Below are 20,471 nucleotides of genomic sequence, written 5' to 3' on the forward strand. Positions count from 1 at the left end.
TGGGAGCAGCCATAATTCAAGAACTATGTTGTGCTTTTGTACCGCCGATTCTCTAGAGACTACCAGAGAGGGCATAACCGCAGCCCATCTACCAAACTCCATGCGCCAAACAATGCAGCAACTCCGAAAAACCTCCGTGTCTTCTCCGTCGATTGGGGGTTTAGGCGAACGACACTCGCTTCTTGCCCTTGCCCTTGCCCTTGGCCGCCTTGGTGCCTGCTGAAGAGAAGTCCTTGATGTTGTCGTCTCCATCGCCGGTGCTCTTGCGCTTTCTTGACTTTCGGAGAGAGTTCTTGGTATCCTCGAGCTTTGCGTTCCTCTCGTCCTCCTTCTTCTCGGCCTCGACCTTGCGCGCTTCGCGAATCTCCTCCATCTTTCGTTGCTTAATCATCTTGGACTCGATTTGGCCATCCTTCTCGGCCTGGACAAGAGCCATAATGGTGCTCATACTCTCCTAAAGAATTGCAATGTTAGAATTGGTCATGTACACTCTAGAATGGGAGTCGTACCGGGTCATCAGCGAAAACCTTGCCCTTCTTCTTGCCCTTTGGCTTCACCACACCAACAGGAGTGACAGTGTTGAGAGCTGGGATTCCGAGTTGCTCATCCGTGTACTTCTTCTTCTTAGGGTTCTTGAACTTCTGAAGAAGCGCCTCGCGACCCTTGTCCTTGACCTGCTTGGACGGCGGGGTGCCCTTTGGCTTCTTGGACTTGGCGAAGCCGTCGGCGGCGGAGTGCTTAGAAGACTTTGCAGCGCCGGGAGCGGCAGCGTGCTTGTTCTTAACAGTTTTTGTTCGTGTGACACCCATTGCGACGGTGGTGAAGGTGGCGCGTGGAATATATCTCGGTCCTTTAACTTTTCAGTGCAGGTGTTGAAGCTCTGCCCAATTTTTTTTTTGAAGATAAGAAGTTGCGATAACTTTTAAGTGGGGCCGCGCGGCGGTGGCTGGTTCAATGGATAAGACACGACACACCAAGAGTACCACGTACTAACAAACAATAAACTCAAGACTGGCTGGGTATGAATGAAAAGACAGTCGCTTCTTATCTAGGTACCGATTTGAAATGTTACCAGAGTAGAATGAAGAATCGAGCTTTTGTCTCACCACATGAGGAAAAAAGATTTCAACTTTATTTTGTCTCAAGAGTATGTGCGATATAAAGTCTGCAGCTATCTATCTAGACTAGAGCTCACACTTAAACAACAGCCTGTGGCGCAGTCTTTTTTTTCGTAAACGCGTTTCTGAGCAAAAGATGAGATAGTGCGACCAATTCAAACAGCAGAGCGTCAATTGCGACAAGGATGGTTGTTTATGGCATGATATAATGGAGTAAGAATAAAGGGTCTTACATGTTGTTATTCATGCCGGCCATAGTTGATTGGAAAGAGACTTATCCAGTAGTCATGATCATCCGTTTCTTCATGAGGCAGGGGTTTCACCGGGGGCTGGCTCTGGTCTCATATTTCGGAGCCGACGAGCTGTAAAAGCAACTTTACCATTTGAGTATAAGTGACATGTAGGTTCCTCGCCTGGTGTAGGACAAAATCACCATTGCAGTCAAGTTCAAGGGAGAGATTCCTAATTGATCGAGTTATCATGACCAGACTGAGTAATATTGTATTAGTAGTGTCTTGATGTGGACGTTGGTGACGATGATATGAATCATAGGAATTGATCACTTGCATGATGTATCTATATCTAGTAGGTTAGTGGTCCTAGGTCTGGACTGCACGGTTTCTATCCAATTTCCATCGGCCTTCATATTCGACATCAAGAAGATAGATGTATGGCTTTTACATGTCCAAGATTAATTGCTGTTTTTTGTCGATCTCATGAGATGTGTATGAGGCTAGGGGCATGCCTAAGTACCAATTGCTTCTAGAAGCTTACACTCAGTTACTGTCAACAAGGGGCACGCTGCCGTGGTGCGTACTAATTGTGTCACTGTCATTTTTCTACCCGAACTTTCCAATTAGTTAGCCTCTGACGCAGGGTCAGTCGCGACAACTCTCTCATGGGTCCCTGGACTGTCCTGGAGGCTGGGGTTGGATTAGCGCAATCATATGGATACCGTCAAGGTCGGGCGCGTGCCTTCCACAGACCAGGAATGGGGGGTTTTCCAGCGAGTTGGGTGCTACCCGTCTCCAGGGCTTTTATCAGAGGTAGGTATCATAGACCAGGTATCCATGATGTAGAAAATAGCACGAGCTAGCAGAAAAGTTACCCGAAAGCTACTTTGAGTTTTGCTTTCCACACCTACCGCGACTCGTCTTTTCTGGATTTTCTGGTAGGTGGGCTGCTAAGTTAGAATTTCTTCCATCACTAGATCCATCTCCTCTCTCGCAACACTTCTCAGACCAAAACCCACCCAACTTCATCATCTACTCTTCAAAATTCTCAGATATTGCCATTCCATCCATACTAACTCGACCGCCCAAAGAACCTCCGATACCCCCATCTCGCCACCAAGTTACTGTCTACAGCTTTCTCTATACACCCAACCTTTCCTGGGAACATACTGATCATCCCCTCATTCGACCTCCAAACCGTGCAACACCACAAAGCCAGCATTACCAACTTCGACCGCTTTTCCTAACGAACCGAGACCAAAATCTACCAAACCCGCTCCAGCAAAGCCCTTCACATCGTACACGCATCCTCCGATACCTGTCTTCACGTCCGTTTGAAGGCATCTTGAACCAGCCTTCCCCGCCCTACCTTGATTCGCAGACGTAACTGTTACTTCAGACTTAATGGACAACAGCAACCTCTGGGCCCGCCGCACAAAGTAAGTCACATACACCCACCGTTATCAGCAAGATTTAATAATGATTTCTTAGCCCCGGCAAGCTTTCCCTCACAACACCAGGCCAAGGGTCCAGTGGTGACAGTTTCAGTCGCAATTCCTCTTTCCCTAAGCGTCAAGGCAGCGAAACCCCATCATCGATGAAACCGAATCCTTTCAACACCACACCTGGAGGTCTCGTATCTCCCACTAGTGGCGCTTCCAGCGCTTTTGGTCTAGGCTCTGGAGCATTCGCTTCGTTTGGGTCGGCTAAAACCCCCAAGTCGTCGGGCAATCCTTTCGAGACGGCCATGGCCTCAGCGGTCCCCAAGAAGGACTCGTCCAAGGCTATTGGAAAAGCTCCTGGCATGGTCGCGATTTCCGAGAACAACCAGACCGGGGCGCCCACAGCTTCTTCACATCCGCTGGTAGACTCGTGGACCTTCTGGTACCGACCTCCGATCTCAAAGGCACACGGCTATATCGAGTACGAGAAAACACTACATGAAATCGCTACTGTGCGAACAGCGGAGGAGTTCTGGGACATGTATGCTTACCTTAGGAGGCCCTCCGTACTTCCCGTTGTCTCGGACTTTCATCTATTCAAGAAGGGTATCCGCCCAATATGGGAAGATGATATCAACAAGAAGGGCGGCAAATGGGTGGTGCGAATGAAGAAGGGCGTGTCCGACCGATACTGGGAAGACCTTCTGCTTAACCTCATCGGCGACCAATTTGGCGACGCGGGTGAAGATGTATGCGGCGCTGTATTGAGTGTGCGTAATGGCGAGGACATTCTCAGTATCTGGACACGAACTGATGGTGGCCGAGTCATCAAAATTCGGTAGGTCTGCCTAATGTGTTGACTCGTTGTGGGGACTACAACTAACTCAAAAATAGCGAGACTATGAAGCATGTCCTGAACTTCCCACCTAACACTCGCGTTGAATTCAAGAGCCACGACTCCAGTATTCAGCAACGGACAGCCATTGAAGAACAACGCCGTGAAAAAGCTGGCCAACACCATCACCACGACAAGCGTCACGCTGGCGGAGCTTCAAAGGCAGCTGAGCTGTCTCAATCATAGAGGAAGTTGAATCGCCGCCTTTCCTCCCGCCGCCGTTACCCTCGAGGTAACACAGGTTTCGTCTGACCGTCGCCTCCCTTAAACTAGTGCGACCTCTGTATTGTATTTTACCTTTCGGTCTTGATTGGATTGCTCGTCTATTGTCTTTGTTGCATAAGCACCCTTGAGTTGGCGGAGTTGGAGAAGTCTTCCGGATGGACTGTGATAACGTGTTTACTAGGATTTGGTTGGCGGTTGGAATGACTGGACTAGGTTATGAAGGCAATGGTTGGGAACAACGGAATCAAGCGGATGATCTTGTATTGACAATGTATTACTAGCCGCGCATGAATAGGGGCTGGCTCGCCCAAATAGCGGATTTCAGCGAGAGCTACAATTCAGAGTAAGCTTTGGGGGCCGAGGTTTCTCGCCCAAGAACGAGACACCTTTTCATAAACTACGACCCTGCAGTGTGCTATGCATGTGGTGACAACAAAGTAAGTGGGTGCCAGTCGGACTCGAAAGGGGTCTAGCATTTTCTGATAACGGTTGATGAATTCACGAGAATCCTTAGTTCCCAAGAGTAAGAAAGCCTTCTGCCTACTGCTTGTACATAATCCGATAGCAACAGTGTCAGGGAGGGTATAACATTCTATTATTACGTTTCGGACTCGAATATACCATCACGGTCCGAGGTTATGAGGCCTTACCCTTGCCCTTGCTAGGCTCTCTCCTCCGTTCCCAAATCTGGAGGTAGGTTTCACCAAGGTACAAGAGTTCACTCTGCACCTTATCAACATACAGATCCTGGCACACAACCCATTCTCCTGTAGCCTTGTTCTTCAGCTGCACCTTCCATGTTTTGCGCTCCTCGCCGCTATCAACGACATCTTCTCGTGTGCGCACAGCCTCGTGGACCACGTTTGCAACGAGATCATACCAGATGGGCTCACCTGGAGGCCACTCCTTGGGGTTCGGCTCCACGTAGGGTGACATGTCAAGATTGCGCGCGTCAAAAGTTACGATTGTGGGGTTGCGTTCAGAGACAAACTTGTTCTGTGAGAAACGCTTTACGTGGAACGCGAGGTGGGGGGGAAGTGGGTGCATGAGTCGGTAGCGTTTGCGCTGAGCGTGGTGTTCTTGAGCACGCTGGCCATCGTACTTTGTGAGAATAGTCGTCAACGGGACTTGAGGAATAATGTTCTTCTCAAGCTCGTCCTGGAAAAGGGGAGTTGAGGGGAGGTCAAGCGTCAGGAGGAGAAAGCGCACAATGTCAACCTTGACATTTGCATCCTCAAAGCGCAGTCTATCGGTAGCATCTGCGCGAGCTGTAATGGCTTGCGACTCGATCTTCATCTTGCCCTGAAATGTGCGCTGGATCATAGAGCTGCCGGGCTTGGTCTTGCTTCCACCGAGACCGAGATGGAGATTGTTGAGAAACCATGATAAGAACTCGACAGGATCTGATTGTGATGTAAGGTTGAAGCGCTTGTTGGAACGAAGAGAAATCTCCTGGAGAAGTTCGTGAGGCGAGACATGAGCTTTGAATGCTCTTGGGTTCCAAATCTTGCGCACTAGAATACTGGCTCGCTTGACTAGCTCCGTCTTGCTCGAAAAGTCCTCGAGAAGAAGATAGTTGCGTAATGGGGCCACATGCGCCAGCGCCTGCACAACAACGTTGAAGTAGTCGTTCTCCTTGATATTGTTCATTCCAACAAATCCAGGGATGTACTGTTTCCCATCAAGCGTCTGACTCGTGCGTCGCGCGCGATCCATCTCGATAACCTCCTTCTTGGTGTAACGTGGATCCGAGACATATTTGATGTCATCAAGCGCGCGACTCTTGACCTCGTAACCTTCAGGGAGGACGTAAACGCGCTGAGATTCGAGGTTGATGTAAACGTGGTGATCCTCGTCGAGAGAGTGAAAGTAGGCGTGCGACTTGGGACCGCGACCTTGAAAGTACTTGCCGCAGACTAGACATGCGTAGACGTTGATGTTGGAGAGGGATACGGAGCAGAGCTTCTCGAAGTCAAAGTCGAGCACGTTGCGATCGATGGTGTCGAGGTAGAGGTCGTCGTAGCCTTCTGTAGGTGCAGACTGCCTTATGGGCGCCGCAGCCATTATTTCTTGATCGTCAAAGTCGTCATCGTCGTCGACTTCTTGCGCGTTTCCGTTTGTATTCGTCTCATTAATAAGTTCTTCTGAACCCGGTTCAGGCGTATCAAAGTCCAATCGAGACCTCTTGGAAGCTGGCGAGGCAATGTCTTCAAGAGCCTCTGAAGCCTGTCGTTTGGACATGTTCGAATTGCGTCCGAGACTTCGTTCTTTGTCTCTTGTTGCGCAGTTCTCGGCTGACTCGACGTCGTAGATGAAAGATTGAAGTCGTAGGTTATATGCAGTTACGGGCGGAGTGGAGCCTTGAAGCTCAGGTCCAGGCCCACATTTGGTTGAAGGCAGCCTGCATGTCAATTTACAACATCTATTTGGAGTGAATAGAATAGATACATTATACATATTCGATGTAACAACCCAAAATTTTGGATCAGGCTCGCTATGTATGTGAAGAGGCTTCCTATAGTTTGTATGCTTTTCATTCTCTGCTTTCCTGAATTATTGAGCTTATATCAAGACTTCTGTTGTACGGTGGTACATCTATCTACCGGGATCACTAACACAGCACTTGTCATATGCTTATTTAAAAACAAAAGTTAAGCATTTTATCTAAACCTGTATACTCCAAAGACCATGCGATGATTATAAGTAATCAGCCAATTAAAAAAGACATTGGTAATTGTAGTGTTTGCGCTTTTAACCAGCCATGACAATATCCTCACTGCTGTCTTGCAGCAGAACATTCTCATCTTCCAGCATGGGTGGGAGATCGTCCATCTCCTGCAGGGTATATTCCACCAGATAACTTTCATCAACCAACTCCTCTGTTCGCTTGTAGTGCCTCTCGGTGTACACTCGAATAGCGTGAAGCACATCCTTCAAGCTCTTCTGTCCCTGGGCCCCCTTGACTGACAGGTTTGAGAACTTGGAAGCAGGATAACTTCGGATCAAAGTCCACAGGATCTTCTGTGCCACAGGAGCTGTACGTGCGTTTGTGTTCCAATCACGTAGTCTCAGAAGAAGCAAGAAGATCTGCTCATCGGACAAACTGGCTAGTACCTCATCCACAGCTCTCAAGCCACTCAAACTACCCTTGTCAGGCTTGTCTGTTGTCATGACGGAATTAAATAGGCTGAGCAGTCTACCAGGATGGTTGAGCTGCAATGCGAGCGTGATAGCCTCACGGAATGAGCCGGCGTGGATGTGATTCTCAAGCTCCTGCTCCTGCTCAATCACCTTAAGTGCGGCTTGAGACGCGGCAGCTTGAGTCTCAGACGACGTATCTTTCCAGAAAGTGACAGTAGAGTCACCGCTACCAGACACGATAGTGTTGTTCTCAGGATGAACAGCCACAACCCAAACACGGTCCTCATGGTTGTCAAGAGTACATTCAGTTTCTCCCGAGTTTGCATCCCAAACCTTTACGAGACCATCGCCACCAGCACTGGCGAAATGGACTCGTTTCTTGGACTGTTCCTGGCTGGTAGGCATGTTCAACCACGCAACCTTCAAAATACTGTTGGAATGGCCCTCGAAAGTCCTTATACAAGTATAGGTGGCGAGGTTCCAGAGCTTGATAGTCTTGTCACCGCTACCGGTAAGAATGACACCCTTTCCAGTAACAGGCCCATCTTCGCCCTGAATAGCCGGCATCTGAGCAGGTGAGAATTGCACGGACCAGACACCACGCTTGTGTCCACGCAGAATGCCCTGGACTTCGCCTTCCTCTGCAGACCAAATCTTGACCGTCTTATCTTGTGACGCAGACGCGAATAGCTGGTTCGAATGGTGGACGTTGATGGCATTAATGTCCTTTTCGTGCGCTTTTCGGGTAAAGATAGCACGAGAACTGCTCTTGTGGCCTTGCTGCTGGGCTGTACGGGGGATTTCCCATTTCTTGACGGTCTGATCCTGCGAACCTGTGATAAGGAATGCGGGAGGGTGATTGAGTGGATCGGTTCTGGCTGCCGATGATTCAGGAGGAACGCTCTTGGGCAGAGCAACAGCGCCTAAAGATTCAGCATGACCAGAAAAGACGGCCCAACAGGTGTAGGAGTTGTTTGTAGGGTCAATACGCCAAAGTCTGGCAGTGTTGTCCTTCGCACCTGTCGCTATCCAATGACCTGACCAGTCAATATCTAACGAAATGACGATCTCGTCGTGGCCCCTCAGGAGAGCAACATCTTGGCCGAAGTAGGGGCTTGACTCAGAACCCCCATTGACTCCATCCTTCTGATCCTGTGTCTCTACAACAGACACAATCCTGACATCTTCGGAATTTGTAGCCAAAGCAACCATAGAACGGTCAGGAAGTAAGTAACCCAAATCAATGATATCGTCATGTGTGCCAGATATTCTTCGGAAGGGTTCGGGTGCTGACAAGGTGGCAGCATCTGCTTTTTGTGGTAGCTTGTAGAGCGCGAGAGTGTGGTCAACCTGAACGAGGAGGATAAAAGGTAGTCCAGGGCGATAGATTGCAGACACAATACCCTCTTCTTCGCTCTTCGCAGGTTGCTGGGGAGTAACTTCCCTGCCAGTATCCGTGTCCCAGATGCGAAGAGAACCGTTGGCACCAGCAGAGTAGGTCAAGTTTCCACCGTCAATGAAGCCAGCCGCTTCCACCAACTCCAGACAAGGCACAACCTTGCGGATCTTCCAGGACTTGGCATCCCACCATGTGATGGTCTTGTCTCTGCCAGCGGTGACTAAAGCATGTTGTTCGGGAGAGTAGTCGATTCCTTGCACATCTGAGACGTGGGAGTCCAAGTTGGCCACACAGTTGCGCTTGTGCAAGTCCCATACGCGGACCTTACCATCTTGCTGACCACATGCAAGACGGAAGTTGATAGTGGTCGAGTTCTCTTCTTCCTCGTCGGACTCCTCCTGGCGCTTGGATTTCTTGCCCTTTCGTGATTGAGTCTCATTCGAACGGGACACAGCCTCAAAGAATCGAAGTGATGACACTAGAACTGAAGATCCGCGGAAAGTATGGGTAACATAACCACCAACAATGTCCCAGACTTTAACGGCGCCATCAGTACCTCCAGTGGCCAGCAACGTGCTGGTTCGGTCAACTGTCAGTGCATTAACTGGTGTTGAGTGAGCTTTGACTGTTCTAGTAGGAGTAGCTTCGATGGTTCCATCGTCTTCAGATCTCTTCAAAGAAAAGATTCTCATAGACAAGGAACGGGAGCAAATAATGAGATGCGACGCAGAGGGTGTCACTGAACATGTTAGTCTAATCGTAATTTCGCATGATTTCAAGAAACTAACAAGTCAATGTAGAAACGAGCTCTCCGTCCTATGAAACGTCAGTTTTGGTCCACAAAGCGGTCTGAAGATATCTCTTACACCCTCAATTTGAGCCAAGTGCTTGCCGTTGGTGGGATCAGTGAGAACTACATCCTCGCCGAGGACTGTCGCTAGAATTCGGGCGTCATCATCGATAGAGACTGATCCTCCTGTGAATATAGGACGAATTACGTGCTCTGCTTCAAACGTCGTCTTTAACGGCTGCTTATTTGCCATTGTGTTGTTATGTTGTAGGTTGGACAAATATTCGATGCAAAGAAACTATCATGGGTCCGCGACTTGAACTTTCCTAGATTTTTTTTTGGCGTTCGTGGCGACGATGTTTTTGATTGGCCGGATTGTGCATTAGCTCGATCTTGTGCGCCACACCACTAGCCACAGTGCCACTCATGCGCTTCGTATCATGACTTCGTACCTGGAGCTTCCTTTAACTTTATCTCTTTGAGACTCAGGTCATCGCGCGAAGAAGGGCACTCATTTGCTTCATTTCGAAATCACTAATTTGATTATAAGTTGGACTGACGCTTCTACTACGAACAACATTTGTACAGCTCTACACTCCACGCCAGATGGACGTGTCCCATTCATGAGTCGTTGCGCGCAGTCATTATGGGAATGCAAGGTCCTCTGACCGCCCAAGCTCTTGTGAGCGATTCCTTGGGTTTAAATAAAGTATCCTGGGAACAAAATAAACTGACATTGCTAGGGGCGGTCACCATATGATGATGTTGTAGAATGGGACGACGATCATGACGACCAACAGAATGGTGACGGTTCTACCCAGCAGTACGATCACCGGGGTCGTCCTATAAACCCCGAGACGAAAAAGATCAATAGAGACATTATAAGATCACATAACGAAGTCATGTTAGTTATTGGGGTTGCTGAGCAAGAAAATCCGACCTCAAGTCCAGAAGCCGAATCTGATAAGAGGCATGCATTGTACGAGGACGATATCGGCCGCAATCTTGCCTTTTCCGCCTTTCGCTGCGTGGACGCTGCTGGTGCGTTTGGCTTGGATGGGTTTCGTCAACGTATACTCGTATGTTGTCTATTGATCCAGAGTAGTTGTGGCTTCCCTTACTAATTCTGGCAGATTTACAAACGTTATTCCCACATTCCATTCTGGGACCTGTATGCGAGATCTCAGAATCCCTTTTCCATCACCAGATACATCTTACCTGGTGCATCACTCAACCTTTTAAGTAATTATGCTGATCGTCAAGTGGCCTTATTATGGCGGGATCGGCCAGAGAGACTGTTTAGTCGTCGACTGTAAGTCAAAATCCGTCATTAAATATCACATTGGCTCACAAATTCCCAAGAGTCCATGAAGTATGGTCGTACGTGCGAGTCCATCTGGAGCTCTTCGTTGCATTACAACGGCTCGGTATGGCTTCGAGTACCAGTTGGCTTCCAAGTCTTTCTTTCTTCATCCCCTTTACCCATGACTCGCCCATCCCAGCTCCTCCGCCACTTTCTGGGCTTTCTTTCCAGTCAATACTTCAATGGACAGGGGGCCTTTTCGTATCGTCAACGCCTTTCCTCGTTTGGGTCATCACGCAAAGATTGACTCGCGACTGGTGGCCACAAATATTGGCAAGAATATACAGGCGGCTACCAAATACTGGCTCACCTCCAGGGATAACCAGTACTTTGACCCCAGCTGACAGACCCCGTGAACGGCCAGAACATCGACGAAATCGTAGCACTGTTGAAGATGTGTCTCCTATCAGGCCCATAGACGGCCAAATGCCTAGCGATACTGGTCCAGTGGAAGCTGTTCGGCGGCCGAGCACTTTCTCCGCTAGAGGAGACGACTACGCCAGTGATGAAGAGGACAACGAGGCGGTCAGCGCCACTCTGATTAGTTTTGATGTTGAGGCTACAGCTGAAACGAGTGAAGCACCTCCTGGGCTCTGGAGTGCGGAACTGAGGCCAAGTGTTGACGCAAGAGGAGCGGTCATACCTGCAACCACTTATTGCGATACTATGCTTACGCAGCTCCCTCCTCTCATCGCTTCGCATGTTTTCGCCGATGCAGTTCTGAGGCTAGCAATTGCGCCGTGGGAGGCAACAGCACTGCGCTTGGTAGCAGGCACTTTCCGTCAACGTTTTGGCCTTCCAACTTATGACATCTGCGGGATCAATCTATTAGGAGAGTCAAGTCTTGTGTTCGCCATCAACTTTCTTGGTAGTCAAGTGCTGCACTTGGCTGTTTGCGGCGAAATTTGGGCCACTTTCACAGCTGTCGCCACTATTTTCCACACGACCCCTGAAGAATGGCGTGAAGCCGAAGAAGAGGAGCAGCAAGAAAACCGACACGACTGGCCAGACGAGAGGATTTGAGTTTGTCATATCGCAAGGTGGGATCGTAGGATCAGCTTCCATGTGTCCAAAGATTCGATACAAGAACCAGGGCACAACCAAACACTATCAGCTAGCTTCACAGTCGAGGCCTACGGTAAGCCTGGCGCTCCTGGGCGTGGCTTCTAGTTTTTATGATCCAGCCCGGCCAGTCTTTTACTGTGGAGAGAAACAAGAATCACTACATTAGCACTCAAATTACAACACTAAAATAACGTGGACAGTATCAAGAATTTTGAGTAATGGAGCAAGCAGGCGAAGCATTGATGATTTCATCGTAAGTTAATATGAATAGCAATGATAGACTTCCATAACCAAGTATCTATTTACCCCGTGGTAACACCGCATAGATATGTATATAAACTATGTAACAGCAGCATTATACCCTAGCTGCCAGCCACAGTATTACTTGGCGATATCTCATGTTTTCTTTTTTCGAAAAAGAAAACAAAGAGATGCTACTACTACCCTGTAGGTAATTACCTAGAACAATAAAGAACAATCGGAGTAGTTAGGGCGAGTAAGCGGCTGAAACCTAAAGATTTTAATACCATATTATGTTTGTATAAACACATGCTTTTCTAGTGATGCGAAGCCAGCAAAATTTATGGCGGGCAACAGAAGGAGTCGCTCATATATTCCTTGACTGATGCCCGTTATCTCCTGACCCCAATGTCTCGCCTAGCTCAATGAAGCTGTTGTGGAATCTCAGAGTGTCATATACCCCGGTATGGATATCGCCTGGGTTGCTACGGGAAGCGATGAGAGTGTGCGGGTACCGCTTGGCGGTTTGGAGGAAAGAGAGAAGAGCGGGAATGCGGCTCATCGCAGTCACCATGTCGGTATCAGTCACAGACAGAGAACTGCGCCAAGATTATTGGTCTCCACAAACGGTATAGCGATGTCGATGTTTAGTTCTCTCTGTCGATCTCAAGGTTCTTGTCTCATTGAAAGACCCCAGAGCTCTGCCTGGAAACAAGGACAGTTCCATTCTCATACGCAGCCTTCCCCAACCTAGGAGCTGATTAGAAAAGCTGGACTCGAATATCAAGAGGAACTCGGGATAAAGTAGCACAAAAGTGTTTCAATCAGTTCCGTCTCCTATTCTCGCAGGAGATAAGTTCTTTAATGCCACAGGGCCAGTATTGTGCTGCTGGGGCGCGTCTCCTTTCCGCCATGACATGTTTGAGCTTACTTACAAAACCTGCAGTGACAATCTAGGAGCCATCAAAAAGTTCACGATGGATCCTATCACGCAGGGAATAACGTGCAGGACTAGTTGGTACATGGGGCACTTACTCACACCAGAAGAAAGAGAAAGGAGAGCAGTGCATAACCAACCCTAACTAGATATATGTGATATCAGGGGCACCCATGTAAATTAACTAAATCCAACACGCATGTTCACGCCGGAAGTAGGCTACAACGTGTATTATATTATGCAACATCGAAGAGTGTTGTCTCCCCTTAGTAACGGTTCGCTGCAACCACTCGGAGAAGGTGCCACGAAGCTCGCAATACTCCGAGGGACGTTCCGCCTCTTCATTCTGTATAAGAACATAGAGACTTGACGTGAGTGACTTTCTTTAGCAGTCAAGTCTCTCTGTTCTCGAGTTACAATACGGAATCCCGCCCTGCTAGATGCCAGGTTTTGGCATGGACGCTTCTTCAGCAGCACAGGGGTTGATTAGTGGCGTTCATAAAGTTTCCCAATCCTGTCCAGTCGGCGAGGAATCTTCTTGGTGAAACTTGTCCCCTGTCATAACACTTTCCCCGTTTGCTTCCCCGCCTACACCGACATCATTAACGCCCTGTGGGCTCATTTTCTGGCCCTTCATGCCAGGTTGTTGATCAGATATCATTAATGAACTTCTCAGGCTAGATACCGCGCTGGTGGCCCTTTCTGTAAACTGACAGGGAAGAATCTTCTCCTCTGAACAGTCTCGGTGAAGAGTCTTGGCTGGAACCGCCCTCTTTCTCAAGGGCCGACTCTATTGCACACAAGATTCCGCTCTGTTCTCTCTTATCTTGCAGCTACACAATTCAAATTCTAAGAGGAAACAGCGCTTGCCCGCCTTACCATGCTCGACCAGACTAAAACGTTTCATCTGTGAGTACGACCAAGGTTGAACTATAAAATGGTCGGAGTGGCCTGCTTTCAGTCTTTCTTCCATCAAACCATCACCTCATTTCTATACTACTCTACTCGTCTTGACACAAAAATTTCACCATGGATCACCAATTCCATTCAGGTCGGCGAGGGGTAGTTATACCGCACCCACAACCATCACCACCTCGTCCAACGGGGGCAAAAGCGAAGACCAAGTAGGAATTCGTTCCAGTGGCCAAACCTGGACTAAAATCTAGCTAGATATTTCACTACATAAAAAGTGAGACCCCCAAAGCCAAAACATATTTGATTCATCCATAGACAAATGGCAAACTCATCTCAGGAAGGATGCTAATCATGCCAGAACAGATATGTCTTGTTCTTCAATGGACCATATTTGGAGACAAGTAATTGTGGAATTCCTGGAGGATGTCGGCATGTGCGGGAGGATCTCAAAACTCTTCTGGTCTCTGTAGCTCTCCGATCATACATTAAAAGAATAGACTAGATAGCACGAGCCCGAGATGATCAGGCTTTGTCAATTTTGAAAGCCTGGTAACTCTTCATCTTCGTCGAAAACAATGTTTTTATATGCCTTTGTCGTGATGGAGTCTCATGCAGTCCCATGATTCGCTTATGCTTGTTAGTCTTGAGAGAAATCTCTTGTTTTGTTGGTATGTCGTTGTAATCCTTGTAAGCGTGGTAGCAGTGAGCTGAAACCTCTATGGTAGAATTAACGCGGCTCTTTGAGTGCGTTTTAAATGACAAATGAGAATGATAAACGCCCCTGGACTTTAGAGGTACAAGGCAGCTACTTCCTCCATGGCTGAGTTCTTCTTCACCACCCCTACAAGATGCAAGGCATCGAGATACAATTGGTCGAGCTTTGCAAAGTGTGTTGTATGTCGTTCTGAGCATGACATCGTCTCAATATTACCTTGTAGAATACTTACCATCTCCATCAGTTTGTGCGACCAGTTGGCTTGGGAGGCTGTGTATCGTCGAATAGTATGTTCTGGCGCTTGGGTCTCATCTGTTGCCCTCCTGTACAATAATAAGTCGAAGTGCAAGATGACTTTCTGACGTTGGAAATTGATGGAAGATAAATAAGGACACTGGTGACCCCGACCTTGAGTGTCCTACTGCCTAGCTTTGTTGGCAAGTAACCTCAAGGTACTCTTTGATCATGTCCCCTGTCGATACCCAAAGTTCGATGTCTCGGATGACAAACGCTTCAAGCAACTTGGAAAGTCCAGCAGCAAGTACAGTTGAGCAAACAGATAATGGAGAAGTCAGACCAGGTTTGTTTCCAAATCATTGAAATAGGATTTAGTGTCCTAATCGGTTTTATCAAAGATACCGAATTCCAGGAGACTGCTGAATATGGTATGGTCCCCACCAATTGGAGTCTGTAGTTGGTTGCTGATATTGAAGCAAGGCAGGGGTAAATTATTGGAGCTTGCCGCCTGGAAGGACGAGGACCCAACGCATATCCTCTTTCGTCGCCATGTCGAAAATGGTAGTTTGTGCGTGGATTTGGAAGCAAATTACCTGGAAAGAGATGCAACCGTTTATAGAAAAAAGATAGAGTCGGATGACGAAGACCTCGAGGAATATCATGAGAGATTCATGGTAAGGCTCAATCGCTTTTGTAGGCCATTTTGTTCCTTCTTCCGGTAGGTACCTTACTAACACATATTAAAGATCAGTTCGGATACCAATTCAGCAAGATCATGGAGCTTGATGAGCCAAGCGGTGTTTTCCTAAATAACTCGCTATTTCTTGCGAGACAGAAATGGGGGGAAGAAAAAGGAACTCACCTCAAAGCAAAGAACGAAGACTGGGCCTCTCTTTACAAGACAGACAAGCCGGATCAGTGGATCCGCTACCTGCTTCACCATCCCTTATCTCTCCGTATCATGGTAAGTTGCTTCCTGATCCTTAAGCACTATGGCCGAGATGAGTTGTTGACACATCGGCAGAGGGACATGAATCTCGTATCTCACGAAGGCGATATCACGATCACATTCATCTCGGAAAGATATGCTAGGTTCGCAATCGTTGGGCTTTTCAACTGTTTTGTTTGCATCTTCGTGTCAGCACCAGTTGCTATATTGACACTCAGCACGATGACACCGATGGGCACAATTGTAACATACCTATCGTTTGTGTTGGTAGGCGGGTTTCTTATTCAATGGTTCGTTCGGGGGTTCACCAAGCAACTCTTGGTTTACCTAGCGTATGCGAGCGTAATGGCAGCAGTCATGAGGCTGAAAGATTGACAAGTCGGTGAATGTATTGGGAAGTGCTGAATATAACGAAAGGAATTTCGTTTGTCGTAATAATGTCGATTTGTTTTGGATATCGTTACCAGAGATTGACGGGGTTCCCAATGCAGCAATAAGGAATCGAAGACGGCATGCTTTCCTAAATAAATATGTGACAGTTTTTTTGTTCTTACTTACTAGTTGTGTATGTCTGGATTATATACTTTACAGTCGCTGAGATGTCACGACAGTTGTTTATCGCTGAACTTGGAGGGTGGAGGGTGATATGAGTGAAGGGATATATTCATGATGAGAATGCAGAAGGCACGACTCATTCCGTATCCAAATCTGATGTTCGATTGCAGTACAACAGCTAAGAATGATGATAGCAAGAAGGACCAGATAGTTGACAGAGGCAGAAGGTGATGGATGACAGGGGAAGAAATTGGCTACTAAGGCAGGCGCGACACAAGTCACTAGCAAAACGACGTATGCGGCTTCTACATGGACAAGGTTGACAGGCACGCCCCCTGTGTAGTATCTTTTCAGTTCTTGCCTACCTCGAAAAGTTACCTGTAGTATCTGAGACATCCGATGGGCTGTTGATGTTGAAAGACAATAGCCTCCAAGTACCTACCTCATGGAAGGTGGCTCCCTACCTGGTCTGCGATCACTCTCTCCACATGATACCAAGCAAACAACTTTGAACAAGTATATTAGATATATATTCATTTATGTATTCCGGCTCTTTTAGTCCACAGCTTGCTCTACATGCCTACCTAGGTATTTGTCACATACTGCAATGTTCGGCTAAGAACAACGTGTATGTAACCTATCTCTGCCCATCCACGAGTAAGCAAATTACCAACAAGGTAACATTCACAATGAAAGTCCTAGGCTAACCAGAATTTTAGATAGAAGGCAAAAGAATTTCCTGGACATACAAGTAGTCAAGTTACTGGGGTATGTAATCAGGTAATCCCAGGGGTCAGTTGCTCCATTAACGGATGCGGACTCACCAGACCGTCAAAACAAAGCTGGAAGTTGAACGACGCGTTGAGGTGGTGTTGAAATGACGGAATCCCCCCAGCCTCGTTCTGATTGCAGTCTCGATTCAATAACCATGTGGTTGAGCATAACTGCGGTTGTGATCCGAAGCGCATCGTACGACAGTCATGCTTCGTTCTTCTTCCCAAACAGCTTGAACAACTATAGACTTGGGCATTGATACCCATCATCCATTGTTTCATGTTTCACCATGCCTTGTTGACTGTACTCGGCATGTCTGCTTGTTGTACGCGACCTCTTATCGATATGATGGATACGCGATGGGCCAACCGTTGGGGAACGAGGCATCGGGCGAACCACTAAGGCACCTTCGAACCAGATGAAACCATGCTAGTTCTCAGAGAACGTTGTGGTTCGGTTTGACGAAGTGAGCTTCTCAACCATCAAGTCTGACTCCTATCAGATTTGTTCGCAGCTCAAGGTGTACTCTCGAGCCCAAATCTGCTCCACAACAAATGCTAGATATCGGAATCATTGAGCTTCCAGGATCGGTGTCTGTATCTTGGGTCAGCATGCCCAGGTAAGTGATGACGCTGGGTATGTGCTCTATATGTCGAGCACGCCCCATCGCCGGCCTTTACTGAGCATAGGTATACGAAGTTTCATCGAGCACTCGCTAGCGAACTTATATGTCGACGGTAACGATTCTGGTGCAGGGAGCGCTCCATTGGTACCAGATACCGAAGTTGCGCGCGATACAAATCGCGACGTTTCTCAAAGCTGACGAACCCGGAAATGTATGGAAATGACGTTCATACAGGTCACCTTCCCTTTCGCTACGTTTCCTACCCTCAGTACACCCCCACCGGCATCCAGAACATCTCTGTGATACGATGATTCCTTAACACAAACACTCGTATATGTGTTGTCAGCCAATCGCTCGTCTTGATACTGTGCGAACGTCGCCAAGTTGACGAGAGGTGAGTGCCCTGCGTTTGTTGAGACTTGATATAAAGAGATAAGTAGTTCCAGCAACTCTTTGGGTGGCAAGGTCAATCAACGTTGCCGTCCGCTTTGAGGCTTGGTATTTTCAACCAGCGACCTCTTGAGGATACGAACACAAATCGGCGCCAAGGTCAGTGAAGTGAGAAACTCATGGGCATCTAGAGAGACAAATACTAACAGCGGATTCTTCCAGACATCATTGCACCCAACTCGAGTACAAAAGACTGACAAGTTCCCAAGGGAGAACAGAATGCTAGGTGTAATAGATTCAGGAGCACAACGAACGAGCGATTTGTGTATAGATTTGCGATTATCCCGAGGATAATTAAAGTCTCCACCTCATCCCCAACTCGATCACATGTTAACCGACCCGAACCAACCGCTTGGTTATTTGTTGCTTTTAAGAGTCCGCTCCGTCGACAGACGTTGAACTCGAGCTTCAAAATTCATCTATGCCGAAGGCAAATCTATAGTCGACTTAACACAGCGGTAAATCTCCTCATTTCGATTTCCTGATATGGCCGTCACACATAAAGCTCACAGGCCATCGTGTTCAGGCACCTTTGAGATACTCCACCCCTTTTTGAGTTGGTAACGATTACTGGAGGCTTATGGGCGTGGGAAGAATAGGAAACAGTGAAGGTGGCATCGTGGTATAAGTGATGGTGTGAGTCGCCCAACAGTATGTCTTACCAATGCCACATCACGCTGCATTTGTTTGCAGATCCCTGTTGCCTCGACCACAATGGAATTTCAGACCCAAGTCGGGTATGGATGACCGATTTGGTGAGCACGCATCTTACAGATGGCTGTCTGTTTGTCCTTGGGCTTCTATAGGCGGCAACGACACTGATACCAGCAGTAATGTATAAATGCCGACTTCATCCACTCCTTAAACCCTTGGACCACTGGTACTGCCACAAGACCGACATTATAAGCCTGGCCGTCGCTGGACTACATAGCTTGCGGAGCAATGTCCAATAGTTCACTCTTTAGGGGAACCCGCTTGTATCGAGAATACTGCACTGAGCCCTGATGTTGCTTTGAGGCCATCCTAGCCTTGACTCCAGCTTTTTTTGGAACTTTGAAATACGCTACGCTCAATTACAATCGGCGGTGAACGACAAAGCTACTGAATCCGGTTTTTAGATGGTTCATCTGCCAAGGTGGTCAATTTTGATAGGGTATTGAAGTTGGAGACTCTGATCGGCCGCGAGGATTGAGAGTAGAGGTGATCACGGAGCCTCATTCCAGGGCTGCCAGTTCACACCCTTACAACGGCGTTAGGTCCCTTGGACCAATGGCTGACTGGTTGATATCTGCCTTTTCAAGAGACTGTTCAACGTATACTTCAAGTCATTGTCTTGTACCCATAGTCTTCGAGGATCCTGGCCGGACCGGCCCGCCGCGTAAACTGGATTTGGTCCCGCGAATCCACTAATGAAGTAATAGGAGGTCAGACGATGCACTCTTTAGTCTGCAAGCCAGAGCTGCCAGACACATTCTGATGCACAGCCCATCAGCGCCAAAAGTTTGGTGGTAATTCAGACCACACTCACGAGTATAAGCAGGCATGAAGCTGCATGTTGGGCCAATTGGGTGTTTTGATTCCGTCGGGCATACCGACTATGACTGAAATGGGAATATCATTGACAATAGTGCCAACGTGGGTAGGGCCTTGTTCAACTGGTTGTCGGTGTCAAAAACTATCGCGCCAGTTCGAAGCACACGGCGGCTATTAAGCTTCCAACCGCGCATCCACCCGTGTGCATATCAAACAATCTATGTTATGTGATAGATCAGTTCCAATTAACTTCAAGCTAGATCTAAATCTGCACTCGGACACATGCAAATCATGAGTTGACTAGGCAAGGGCACCCTGTTTTATGATATCCGATATAGCGCTAACCTATAGCTCTGAGTATATAAGAATCTGGGCAGGGAGTGCAGCAGTTCGTCGGGACATGTCAATCAAGATTTGACAAGGCAATGGCCAAGTCGTTAACGACATACATATTGATATGAGGAAGCAAGATCATATAAGTTGTGACGGGTAGGCATGTTTGATAAGTTGGAAGACTGGGTGTAAACAAACCTATGTCAAGCAGTCGCACCACTTACAATGAGATATAAACCCTGCTGAATTGTCATGACAATGCAATAACCATGAAATAAAGCTTAGACATTTATATTTACTGTGACATAAAAGCTCTCTTAGAAGCCAAGTTTTGATTATCTCTCCTTCAGCTGCAGGGTGAGGAGTACAGAGCTCTCATGACAAGTGCAACTCCTTTCTGCCCCTCATGACGACCCCACCTTATCCTGGAGGCGATGACGTCTCAACTCTCATCACGCTACTTCAACTTATACTCAACCAACTCAAACCGGCAAGTTTCGAACTTGAGTATCATTACCAAATCACAGACTATCAATA

At 47.7% G+C, this 20,471-nt stretch overlaps 5 protein-coding genes across 5 annotated transcripts; 2 read left to right on the top strand and 3 right to left on the bottom strand.

Annotated features, from left to right (window-relative positions):
* Positions 1 to 160: 160 nt before the first annotated feature.
* Positions 161 to 809, bottom strand: FSST1_002280 (uncharacterized protein; the record flags this gene model as incomplete). Its single annotated transcript, XM_083228253.1, has 2 exons — positions 161 to 454; positions 510 to 809. The coding sequence occupies 2 exons, from the start codon at positions 807 to 809 to the stop codon at positions 161 to 163; spliced, it is 594 nt and encodes a 197-aa protein (XP_083092462.1).
* Positions 810 to 2,755: 1,946 nt separating this feature from the next.
* Positions 2,756 to 3,874, top strand: FSST1_002281 (translation initiation factor eIF 4e-like domain-containing protein; the record flags this gene model as incomplete). The annotated part of the gene is made up of 3 exons (XM_083228254.1): positions 2,756 to 2,790; positions 2,843 to 3,631; positions 3,688 to 3,874. The coding sequence occupies 3 exons, from the start codon at positions 2,756 to 2,758 to the stop codon at positions 3,872 to 3,874; spliced, it is 1,011 nt and encodes a 336-aa protein (XP_083092463.1).
* A 675-nt stretch (positions 3,875 to 4,549) lies between these two features.
* On the bottom strand, positions 4,550 to 6,370 carry FSST1_002282 (mRNA splicing protein SAD1; the record flags this gene model as incomplete). Its single annotated transcript, XM_083228255.1, has 1 exon — positions 4,550 to 6,370. One exon carries the CDS (start codon positions 6,368 to 6,370, stop codon positions 4,550 to 4,552), a length of 1,821 nt encoding a protein of 606 aa, XP_083092464.1.
* A 294-nt stretch (positions 6,371 to 6,664) lies between these two features.
* Positions 6,665 to 9,496, bottom strand: FSST1_002283 (U3 snoRNA-associated protein UTP13; the record flags this gene model as incomplete). The annotated part of the gene is made up of 3 exons (XM_083228256.1): positions 6,665 to 9,192; positions 9,242 to 9,269; positions 9,320 to 9,496. 3 exons carry the CDS (start codon positions 9,494 to 9,496, stop codon positions 6,665 to 6,667), a joined length of 2,733 nt encoding a protein of 910 aa, XP_083092465.1.
* A 393-nt stretch (positions 9,497 to 9,889) lies between these two features.
* On the top strand, positions 9,890 to 11,629 carry FSST1_002284 (uncharacterized protein; the record flags this gene model as incomplete). The annotated part of the gene is made up of 4 exons (XM_083228257.1): positions 9,890 to 9,925; positions 9,987 to 10,322; positions 10,377 to 10,555; positions 10,606 to 11,629. 4 exons carry the CDS (start codon positions 9,890 to 9,892, stop codon positions 11,627 to 11,629), a joined length of 1,575 nt encoding a protein of 524 aa, XP_083092466.1.
* Positions 11,630 to 20,471: the final 8,842 nt, after the last annotated feature.

Source organism: Fusarium sambucinum, chromosome IV, assembly GCF_050947815.1.
Source record: "Fusarium sambucinum isolate potato_lamoka chromosome IV, whole genome shotgun sequence".
Classification (NCBI taxonomy): Eukaryota; Fungi; Ascomycota; class Sordariomycetes; order Hypocreales; family Nectriaceae; genus Fusarium; species Fusarium sambucinum.